Here is an 11,763-nt window from a genome sequence, read left to right as displayed (position 1 = left end):
GTAGTTTTTACCTTCTGCATTTGGGACTGAAAATTTCTCTGGCAAGGATTTGGTAAGGAAGGAATGGCAATATGGCATATGTTTTGTTTGATCTTAAGACAAAGAAACCTTTCCTATCCTACATTGATCAGGAAAGCGATGCCTTCCTAGGCTTTGAAAGCACAAGGAATGTGAAACTTTACTTCTGGGAAGAAGTCTTTGGATCCAAGCCATTGTGCTATGCAACGAACTACTCTCGGATTTATTATCTATGGATTGCTCAATAAACTCTCCTGAGCTATGTGACAGCAGCTGCTAAGTGCTACTGCCCTCACAAGCAGTTTAAAAGCCTGGCTGGGAGGCCAGAGTCTGTGAGTTCAAATCCCCACTCGTGTCTCCTGGGTGTCAAGGGCCAGCTAAAGATCACCCCCACAGTGAGTGGCTCAGGGGCTACGTGCCCTGCTCCCTATGCAGCTGTGGGCAAGCTGCATAGTCCCAAGGAGCCTAGCTGCCCCCCAGCTGGCAGTTGCGGCAAGCTGAGCAAGCCCCAGCTACCTAGGGAGGACTAGCCTCAGAGGCAGCAATGGTAAACCCCTTCTGAATGCTGCTTACCTTGAAAACCCTATTCATAGGGTCGCCATATGTCTGGATCAACTTGAAGGCAGTCCATTTCCATTTTTTCACTTTGAGATGGTAAACAAAGAATTACATACTACTTAAAAGAATAGTACTCAAACTTAGCTTTGAAGTCTTTTATTCAATCAACTCCCCCCCCCCCAATGAAATGACCAGAACACATTAGGCCACTGTCTCTTTAGCCCAGCCAAGACTGGAGGGCTAACCACTTACAAGGCAGTTTACTTTGGATGGAGTTTCACCAATAACGGGGATTTTCTTCTAAGAGTTGCCCATAACGTCTTGTGACGCCCTCACTTAATGCCAGGTTTTACGTTATTCCTATTCAGTGGATTGAAAGAGCCTCATAAGACATGCTTCAGAGGAATCTATTTTGCCCACTTCTCCTCATCAGCTTCAGTTAGTGGTAGTGTCTTTGTGACCACTCCAGTGCCAATGGTTTTGTTTCCATCTCTTAATGTGAATCGCTGTCCCTCTTCTAAAACCATGGGCTGCCGCAATACCAAAACAAAGGAGGCATCCTCACCTGGCATCACCATTTCCTAAAGAAGGGAAGAAAAGAGCTGTGAAATACTCAGAAGTTGTTGTGCCTGTTTATAGTGAACAGGCATCAAAAATAAAGCAGAGCAAGAGATAACTACTCCATGAAGATGACATGAAAAACCTTTCAGCAATGCTTATGGAAAAGGGGTGGGGTAGAGAAAGACTGATAGAGACACACCTTCCCTGCGGGCAAGTCTACACGGCAGGCCATGTCCCAGGTCAGAGAAAACATGACAGGTGTAAAGTTGGAAACAAAAGGTTTGTGACGACCACCTTCTTCTTTACTCAGGACGTAAACCTAGGAAAGGGAAATATGACTTGTTTGCCTTGTCTAGAACTATTGCACATTAGGGAAGACCCTGCTTTTTTAAAAACTGTTAGCATAAGCAGTACTAGCAGAAACATATGACCTTCAAATTAAGCCTTAAGAGCAGTAGTAATCTAGCTCTATCTTGCCTTCATTTTTCCATGGAATAGAAAAGAGCTTCCCATCATAATGCCTGTTATAAGATGTTTAGTAGTTCTTTGCCTGCTTACCTGAGCCTCGACCTTCTGGTGTGGGTGAATGGAGCCTGGCTTACACATAACCATTCCCCGCCGTACATCTTCTCGCTTCAGCCCCCGCACCAAAGCTCCCACATTGTCACCAGCCTCTGCCCGATCCAGTTGTTTGTGGAACATCTCAATACCTGGAGTCAATGGAGCATCATTACTGACTGTAAACTTCATGGAGCCTTCCCCCGCCCAACCACAACTTTGCTTCTTGTGACTGCCACTTTCCTATGAAGGGCAACCTCAGTAGTATAAGGGTATTTATCCCAGTCACACCATGAAAAAGACAGGACCAGGAAGTTGAGAAGTCTTGTGGAAAATCTAAAGGGCTTACCAGTTACCACAGAGCGCAAATTCCGGTTGTGCCCTACGAATTCACATTCTTCTCCTTTCTTGATATTACCACGTTCAAGAGTACCAGTTACAACAGTGCCTCGGCCTGGAATAAACCAATGTTATGCTAGCATAGGCAATGGGGATACAGGACAGCCACTCCCTTAAAGCAAGGGTGACCAACTAAAGAGGTTTAGTACCTGGTATGGAGTAAGTGTGCTCTATGGGAAGCAGGAAGGGTTTGTCAAGCTCACGCTGTGGCAAAGGGATGTGTGTATCCACCACATCCAACAGCTTCATTATAGAGTTCAAACCCAACTCTGGGTTTCGGTGCTGCAAAGAGCAGGGACAGAAGATTAAAGAAGGTAAGAAATAATGCCAAGAAATGAGGCTCAGAGACCCACATGTGTACAAACATCACTGACCTCCAAGGCACACAGAGCAGAGCCTACAACAACAGGAGTTGTCTCTCCCTGATAGCCAAACTCTGTGAGCAGCTCACGGATCTCCAGCTCCACCAACTCCAACATCTCTGGATCATCGACTGCATCAGCTTTGTTGATATACACTACAACATCCTTCACTCCTATCTGAGGTGATGGGGGGGAAAAAATGACAACACATACATACATTGCACCCTTCTCAAGACTTCCAGCCCTGCTCAAGAGAAGCACCCAAGATATTCTCAGAAGTACACACTAGATCACCATAACCATCTTCACCCCAAGACCACAACCTCACCTGTCTAGCAAGCAGAAGGTGCTCCTTTGTCTGCGGCATCTGTCCATCTGTTGCAGCCACTACAAGGATACAGCCATCCAGTGGTGCTGTTCCAGTGATCATGTTCTAGACAAAAGGAACATGTCAGGCTATGGTTTCTCTCTCACATGGACTCTTTGAGAAACCAGCATCATAAGGTTTGATATGGCTTGGATGAAACTATCCATCATACGGATATAAGGAAATATTCTAGATCTTGGCAGTCCTCCTTAATCAGCTAAGTATTTTGAAAATTTGCAGGTATCAGGCATTTTCTGTTAGAAATTCTGGTTAAGGAACATGGGAGTTTTCAGGGCTTTCTTAGAATCCCATTACCTCACACATACCTTGACATAATCAGCATGCCCAGGACAATCTGTGTGGGAATAATGGCGGTTGGCTGTTGAATATTCGACATGTGAGGCATTGATTGTGATTCCACGTGCCTTCTCTTCTGGTGCATTATCAATTTCTTCATATTTCTTGAACCTCGCACCTCCAGCCTCTTCCAAAACTGGAAGGAACAGTAGAAGGGGGTGAACAGAGTTCTTGAGTTTTCTAAAAAGAAAAGTTACTATGGTGCCCTGGTCAGCAGCAATTTTTTAAAAAAGAGAGACCATATTTCAAGGACTGAAAGCTCAGCAAAGACGATGTCTTAGCTAGTGTAGGAATAGGTCAGCAGGCACAGCCAAAGGGCTCCTGAACTCCGTTCTCTGAAGTCTGAGGCTTTGGCCCCTTCCTTTGGACACCTAAGGGCCCATTTTCACACACCCAGGCTTGTCAAGGGACTGAGCAACTGAGATGTATAGTACATGTCTTGCTGTTCAAACTGCGGAGGCCTTTGCCTATGTCTCAGCAGTGAAGCGTTCCACAGTGGTGTGAGATTTTGGGATTCGAGCTATACTGGAGGCTTTGTGGAAAGCCTTTGAGAGCTGGATTTGCCTCCTGGATTCCAGCTGACTTTTCTTAAACTAGCAGCTTTTATCAGGTCCAGGAGTTGTAGAAATTAAAACTGTTGGTCTGGGGTAGATAAAGTCCCCAACCTTGTATTAAATTCAGGGAGGAGCACACTCAAAAATTAAAGCATGGTGGTTAGAGAGCCAGGTCAGTTCTCTACCTATTTGGTCTTTCTCTAATAGCCATTACCAAAACACCCCACCCCTCACTTTTGGTGATGGCTGCTGTTAATGTGGTCTTGCCGTGGTCCACATGCCCAATAGTTCCAACATTGACGTGTGGTTTGTCTCGTACAAATGTCTTCTTTGCTTCAACTGCAAAACTTCGTGCAAGGACAGTTTGGCCATGGAAGGCTGTGGTGGGCAAGGATGGCTGCAGAAGAACAAACAGAGACACTAGTGTCTGTCAGGATTTCTGTCCTCTGACCTTGTGACAATACCACAACCTTTTATCACATCCCCATTCTAGCCTAGGACTCTTCTTACCGTGGCTATAACACTGTGCAGATAACGAGTCAGGCAGCCACGGAGGCCTGCAAGACAAACAAAATGGGTGATCACCACCATGATAAGAATCTTCCATCAACTTGGGTCTAATTTTATACAGCGCAGTGCTTTATAATAAATACATTATATTTGCACATTCTGATCTCCCTGTCTTCTCTACCTTTCCTTCTTGTGTCAACACCCATAACCTTCAAAGCAGCAACAGCAATAAGGTAATTTTAAGTGAATTTAAGCATGTTTAAAATAAACATGAATAGCATCATCTGACATGTTGTTTTGTTGCATGGAGGGCACACAACAATAATCTCTGTATTCCATATAACCACCTTGCTTATACAATGCACTGAATACAAGACCATCTATGTTATGGTACTGTGTATTTTATGATGCTAATTCAAACCAACAGAAACACACAATAGTTATTCCTCTTTTATGACAACATGGGACATCTGATACCTTGGAGAACTTCAACTGGAGCCAGGAATCAATACTGGGATAGTGGCTGTGGCTGTGTATACACCAGATACTTTAAGCATATTCTCTCCCCCCTCCCCGCCAAAAAAAAAAAAAAAAAGAATCCTGGGAACTGTTAAGGGTGCTGTGAATTGTAGGTCTGTGAGGGGCAAATGATTGTTCCCAGAATTCGGGGGCAGGGGGTGGAATGTGCTTCAAAGGTCTGGTGTGTACACAGCCTGAAATACAAATTTTAATAGCTTCAGTTACCTAACACTAAATGCAGGTGAATTTGTAGCAAAGTCAGGCTTCCACAAAACCACAGAATAATTACAGCAACAGACCCTCTCTGCTCTTACTATTGCTTGTGATTATTACTATTTGAACTTATATAAAACATACGGGGGGAATGGACAACAGTCTTAAGCTGAAAGAAATCTTGTCAAAAGCTGTGAAATAAATCTCAGGTTGAACGTAAAACATAAAAATGGCCTACATAAAACCTTACAAAACTTCATCTGACAATATCTGTGTTAATGAATTCATACAGTATTTTGCACTGTCATGGTGGGAGAGAACTCCAGAGGAATCTAGTAGAAACTAAGGCTAGACTAAACTCAATCATAATTTGTAGACCCCTAGGGGAATTATTGTCTCACAGGGACGCATGCACAACTTCTAAAGCCTTTCCATTTCCCTCCTCCCTGGGGTGAAAAAGAGATCTCTTTGTTACCGGACCGAAAATGTAAATGTACTGCCTTCAAGTCAATTCCGACTTATGGCGACCCTATGAATAGGGTTTTCATGAGGCTGAGAGGCAGCGGCTGGCCCAAGGTTACCCAGTGAGCTTCATGGCTACGTGAGGATTCGAACCCTGGTCTCCCAGGTCGTAGTCCAACACCTTAACCACTACACCATACTGGGTCTCTACTGGACCCAAAAGTGGAGTGAAACGCGTCAGCAGCTTTCGTCCCGCCGATGCTACCGTAATCTACCTAATACTTGGGACCGTCTCACGTGCTTATAGTCAAAGCCCGTAATGGATGTACGGAGGGAGACCCCCACCGCGCCAAGATCAGCACAAACTGCATCCCTTCGCCGCAGGGCAGGACGAGGAGCGGCAGGAAGAATGCTGGATTGGCGGGGTGCAGCGACTGGCCGGCCTCACACAGACCCATATCTCCAGGGGGAAATGAGGGGCGTCTCCTTCTCCCCCCGTGCTTCCCCTCCTCCCCCCGACGAGGTCTACCGTGATGTAGCGTGGCCACATCAGACCCCTAGAACAATGCTAAGGCGGGGGGTCGTAATGGACCGAATAGCATGAATGGCAGAACCGAAGCACAAAAGGTCACGGCATCTTGCCTCCCAGGTCCTAGGGGAGAGGCTGTGAAGGAGGAGGGAAGCCTTTCGCTTCTCTGTCTGTCTGTCTGCCTGCCTGCCACACGCCATAACAATAACACGCCACCTTCCCCAATACTGGCCGTTTAACCCAACCAACCGATAACACCACCGCAGAGTCCTCCTCGCGCCACCAGCAGCGCGCGGCTCGCCATCTTAGCTCCTCCCGGAAGTAATAACACACCAGCCCCGTATAATATCCGCACAGAGATAGGAAAGGACTAGAGAGGCATTAATAGGGTGAACTTCCGGTAACCGTGGACAGGCGCCATCCTTGGACAAGAGGACGCATGTCCCTAGAGTTGGTCTCAGTTTACAATTTCATTGGAGGGTTGATTTTCAGGTTAGTTTTGACACTTTTTTTTTACCTCCTTAACCTACAGGCTAGGTATTTCCATAGGAAACCATGGAGAAAACCAGGAGTTTAGTGGAGATGACTTCTCCACCCCACTCCCAAAAGAGGTAACAGCAAAGACAGCCGTTCCTGTTCTTTTTAACTCAGATCTTATGCCTTTTATATTATAGTACAATTTGGAAGCTAAGTGATACACCTAAGCCTGGAATTCCAGTAAAAAACTACTGTTATATTAGGAGCACCTTCAATGTACATAAAGTATTGTGTCACCTTAAAGACTAACTAATTTATTATGGCAAAAGCTGGACTGCCTTCAAGTTAATCCTGACTTAGGGTTTTCATGGTAAGTGGTATTCAGAGGTGGTTTACCATTGCCTTCCTCTGAGGCTGAGAGGCAGTGACTGGCCCAAGGTCACACAGTGAGCTTCATGGCATAAGCTACTGCAGAATATTTTCATCCCCCCTTTTTTTTCTAGAAAAAAAACAAAGTAGATCCCACAAGCCTGAAGTCTGTCCACCCTGAGCTAGAATCCACATCCATCAGATGCAAAAGGTGTAACTCTCAAAAGGTGCTTTTTTCTGATGGTACTTACTGGTATGAAGTTTTTTTCCTGTCCATGGCAGAAATTTTGTGCTTGTACCTACAGTATTTTTATCAAGATATAAGATAATTTAAACAACTATAGACCGGTGGCGAATGTCCCTTTTCTGGGCAAGGTTTTGGAGCGGGTGGTTGCCAGCCAACTCCAGGCACTCTTGGATGAAACTGATTATCTAGATCCGTTTCAATCCGGTTTCAGGCCCGGTTTTGGCACCGAAACAGCCTTGGTCGCCCTGTATGATGACCTGTGTCGGGAGAGGGACAGGGGGAGTGTGACTCTGTTGATTCTCCTTGATCTCTCAGCGGCGTTTGATACCATCGACCATGGTATCCTTCTGAGGAGACTCGCGGAGTTGGGTGTCGGGGGCACTGCTTGGCAGTGGTTCCGCTCCTACTTCGCGGATCGTCACCAGAAGGTAGTGCTTGGGGAACATCACTCGACACCATGGACTCTCCATTGCGGAGTCCCTCAGGGGTCAGTTTTGTCCCCCATGCTTTTCAACATCTACATGCAGCCGCTGGGTGCAGTCATCAGGAGTTTTGGAGTGCGTTGCCATCAGTATGCTGATGACACGCAGCTCTATTTCTCCTTTTCATCTTCTTCAGGTGAGTCTGTTGATGTGCTGAACCGTTGCCTGACCGCGATAATGGACTGGATGAGAGCTAATAAACTGAGACTCAATCCAGACAAGACCGAGACATTGTTGGTGAATGCCTTCCCTGCTCAGATGGTGGATGTTAACCCTGTTCTGGATGGGGTTACACTCCCCCTGAAGGAACAGGTACGTAGTTTGGGGGTTCTTCTCGACTCTTCCCTGTCTCTCGAGGCCCAAGTGGCCTCGGTGGCACGGAATGCGTTTTACCATCTTCGTCTGGTAGCCCAACTACGCCCCTATCTGGACAGGGACGACCTCGCCTCCGTTGTTCACGCTCTAGTAACTTCAAGATTGGATTACTGTAATGCACTCTACGTAGGGCTGCCCCTGAAGACAATTCGGAAGCTTCAGCTGGTGCAGAACACAGCTGCCAGACTACTGACGAGGACCAGTCGGTCTTCGCATATAACACCTGTCTTGGCGCGCCTGCACTGGCTTCCTATTTGCTTCCGGGCGAGATTCAAGGTGCTGGTTCTTACCTATAAAGCCTTACACGGCGTGGGACCTCAATACCTTGTGGAACGCCTCTCTCGATACGAACCTACCCATTCACTTCGTTCAGAATCTAAGGCCCTCCTCCAGGTACCAACCCATCGGGAAGCCCGGAGGGTGGTTACTAGATCTAGGGCCTTTTCTGTGGTGGCCCCTGAGTTGTGGAACAGCCTCCCCAAAGAGGTACGCCTGGCGCCTACACTTTTATCTTTTCGGCGCCAGGTAAAGACCTTTTTATGCTCCCAGGCATTTTAATTTTCTTAACCATTTTAATCTTTTAATCCGTATTTTTAATTTTTGTCGTATTGTGTTTTTGTAGTGTTTTTTGTTGTTTGTTTGTATATGTTTTTATGATTTTTATTATGATATATTGTATTTTATCTTGTTTGTTCACCGCCCTGAGAGCTATTCTGCTAAGGGCGGTATATAAATTGAAATAATAAAAAATAAATAAATACTGGCACCTCATTTTTTTTTAAAAAAAACCCTAAAAAAGCACTGTGTGTGTGACTCATACACACACAGATGGGGCAGGGGGGATTGTAGACAGAGAGGGCAAAAGGAAATGAAATGCAAAAGGCACAATCCATTCAAATCAGAGCTAGAATGTATTCTGATAAGCAAAGCGACTGATAGGTGAAACAATCTGCTTGGTAATGCTCAGCGTGCATGATTCTGTGTGCTTAACAGAACAGAAGAGGATGGATCCCTCTCTAGAGGAACTTATAAACAAAAATGCAATGCAGGAGAGAACATGTCAGGAGGAAAGAGGCCTAGGAATCATAGGGCAGGAATGTGCAATTGTTTAAATTACATGTGCTTAGGCTTAGTTACTGACCAAGTGACAAGTTGCACATACCATGGACTGCAAAAAAGACAAATAATTGGGTGTTAGAACAAATTAAACCAGAACTATCACTAGAAGCTAAAATGACGAAACTGAGGTTATCATACTTTGGACACATCATGAGAAGACATGATTCCCTAGAAAAGACAATAATGCTGGGAAAAACAGGAGTAGAAAAAGAGGAAGGCCAAACAAGAGATGGATTGATTTCATAAAGGAAGCCACAGACCTGAACTTACAAGATCTGAACAGGGTGGTTCATGGACAGAAGCTCTTGGAGGTCACTGATTCATAGGGTCGCCATAAGTCGTAATCGACTTGAAGGCACATAATGACAAAGTTACTAAGATCATATGGGAACAAGAGGTTGAGGTTGAGGGCTCTGGACTGGCCATGGAGTCTTGATGGCCGCAAGAGTGGCATCATTCTACTATGTCTTTACTTTTCTCTAGTGAAAGCTTTAGATGGCTTTGCATAGGAACAAGAGAAAAACTTGTTCATGACTATAAGTGTTCTCAAAAATTGTGATGGCGTATAATCCTTTTCTATCTCTATGAATACTCTTCTCATACATGCCCCCCCTTCCAACTTTTATTGAAAACAACTGTACTTCCATTCAGAAATAGGATATCCTAACTAAGTCTCTGTGGTGAGGGGAGAGAACTGTCAGCCTTATTCCATGGAACTGGTACCTGTCTAATTCCAAAGGGGTGATTTAGGATCACTGCCTCTACACACCCAGAAGAGCGTGCAGGAAACCCTTCTAACAGACCCATCTCAAGGCCAAAAAACCACCAAAGAAGTAGAGAGATTGTAGTTATATAGTACCCTCAAGGCCTTGGTTGGTGGCATTTGTGATCTTAAAATTAAACACACTTCCCCATAGATCCGATGGTTGACTGACACACACACAGACTGACACATACACTGGCCATCTTAAAGTGACCCACAAGGCTGGCAGCCTGCAAATTCATGACTTTTGATTTTAAATTTCTATATGGTTTATCATGTATTTATATATTTTGCAGCTTTGGGGTTTTTTATGAATAGTAGTATATAAATATTTTTTAAAACAAAATTGTGTATTGAATTTGAACTGGGAACAATTTAACAAAATGAATTTTTATTGGAAATCCAAACTAGCCATCAAGAGAAAGCAACAGACAAAAAAGGTGAGGAACAGAGATCTTCCACTACAGCATTTGAAAGCACTATTTAACAAGCCTGTTGCTCAAATTAATCATGGCTGGGGGGGGGTAAATAAAATGCAGTCTCCAGGAGGGGTGAGAATATTTTGGGGTGGGGTGCCTCCAAGAAGGAAAAAGTATTGGATTGTGTACGATTTTTTTCACAAAAATGGTCTTCAGGGAAAAGGTTAATTGCTGCCTTTCCCGCAGTGCTGCTGCTGCAATCCCTTTCAGAGCTGTTCCCTGCCCCAATTAGATTTCCCTAAACAAATGAATCTACACCTGTACAGTGGACTAGACTGCAGGATATCAGCTACTCTCTTTCAGCCTCAGTCCCACTTCTAGCCGGCACTATTAACAGTAGTCTACATCCATTGCAGGGCTGCTGTAATCCCCTTTCTCAGTTGAGCCCTCCCATCCTCTGCACTATGGGGAAAACAACAATGAGCTGTGTTTGCATTTTCACTGGCAGGGTAAATGTTTTAAAATAATAATAAAGTAAGTCACATTTTCCAAATGACATTACCAATGAGAACTACAAAGAGTATGAACTCATGTCTGCTTTTGGGATTGGGAAGAACACTGCTATACAATCACAGTTACAAATCTTGGGAGTGTTTCCTATCAGCAGCTATTACTGATGGCCCAGTGAGGGGCAGGAAGAGGCCAAAAAAGGTATAAAAATCGAACCATTGAAGTCTCTTATCTCCAGAAGAGAGCTCTAATCTGAAAAGTGGTGCCACTGGAAGTCTGTTAGGCTTTAATAAAGTGCTACAATGGAAATGGACTACCTTCAAGTCGATCCTGACTTATGTTGAACCTATGAACAGGGTTTTCATGGTAAGCGGTATTCAGAGGGAGTTTACCATTGCCTTCCTCTGAGATGGAGAGGCAGTGACTGTCCCAAGGTCACCCAGTGAGTTTCATGGCTGTGTGGGGATTCGAACCCTGGTCTCCCAGGTCATAGTCCAACACTCTAACCACTATACCACACTGGCTCTCTAAGGTGCTCCAGTACTCTTGTTTTTGTTAAAGGCTAACACAGCTCCCCCTCTGGAAGACAGAACTGTCAGCCTATGTATTTTTTAAAAAATGTGTTTCCACCTGTAACTTCCAATGCAAAGTATATAGGGACTTCATCTTAGACATGCCAAGGGGGAAGGACTGTAGCTCAATGGTAAGGCTGGGAATGTTCAATCTCCAGTATTTCCAGGCAGGGCTGGAAATGTCCCTGACCTGAAGCCCTGGAGAGCCACTGCCACCCAGTGTATTTTATTTATTTAGAGCATTTCTAGCCTACTCTTCATTAAAGATAATCCCCCAAATAAGCTTCAGTAGACAGCACTGAACTAGATGGACAAATGGTCAAACGCGGTATATGTTCCTGATGAACAGAGCAAAACCAACTGACACCCAGGAAGTATTGTAGCCAAGAACAGCTTTCTTTTTCATACAGAAAAAAGACTAGTGGCATGAGATTTGAAAGTATGGTAAAAAGATCTTCCAAAA

General features: G+C 44.7%; 1 protein-coding gene across 3 annotated transcripts; it reads right to left on the bottom strand.

Moving 5' to 3' along the window:
* Positions 1-734: 734 nt before the first annotated feature.
* TUFM (Tu translation elongation factor, mitochondrial) lies at positions 735-6,324 on the bottom strand. 3 transcript variants are annotated; one of them, XM_061590883.1, is made up of 11 exons: positions 6,217-6,324; positions 4,245-4,291; positions 3,969-4,131; positions 3,150-3,316; positions 2,785-2,889; positions 2,469-2,633; positions 2,244-2,376; positions 2,045-2,149; positions 1,696-1,847; positions 1,337-1,456; positions 735-1,157 (listed from the first exon to the last, which is right to left on the bottom strand). In XM_061590883.1, exons 1-11 carry the CDS (start codon positions 6,269-6,271, stop codon positions 984-986), a joined length of 1,386 nt encoding a protein of 461 aa, XP_061446867.1. In that variant the 5' UTR covers positions 6,272-6,324; the 3' UTR covers positions 735-983. The 3 variants fall into 3 exon arrangements, with proteins under 3 accessions (XP_061446867.1, XP_061446868.1, XP_061446869.1); XM_061590884.1 differs by lacking the exon at positions 1,337-1,456; XM_061590885.1 differs by lacking the exon at positions 2,469-2,633.
* Positions 6,325-11,763: the final 5,439 nt, after the last annotated feature.

The sequence above is a fragment of the Rhineura floridana genome, chromosome 11 (assembly GCF_030035675.1).
Source record: "Rhineura floridana isolate rRhiFlo1 chromosome 11, rRhiFlo1.hap2, whole genome shotgun sequence".
Lineage (NCBI taxonomy): Eukaryota > Metazoa > Chordata > Lepidosauria > Squamata > Rhineuridae > Rhineura > Rhineura floridana.
The sequence above is the reverse complement of the archived record's forward strand: the minus strand, read 5'-3'. Positions and strand labels throughout refer to the sequence as shown.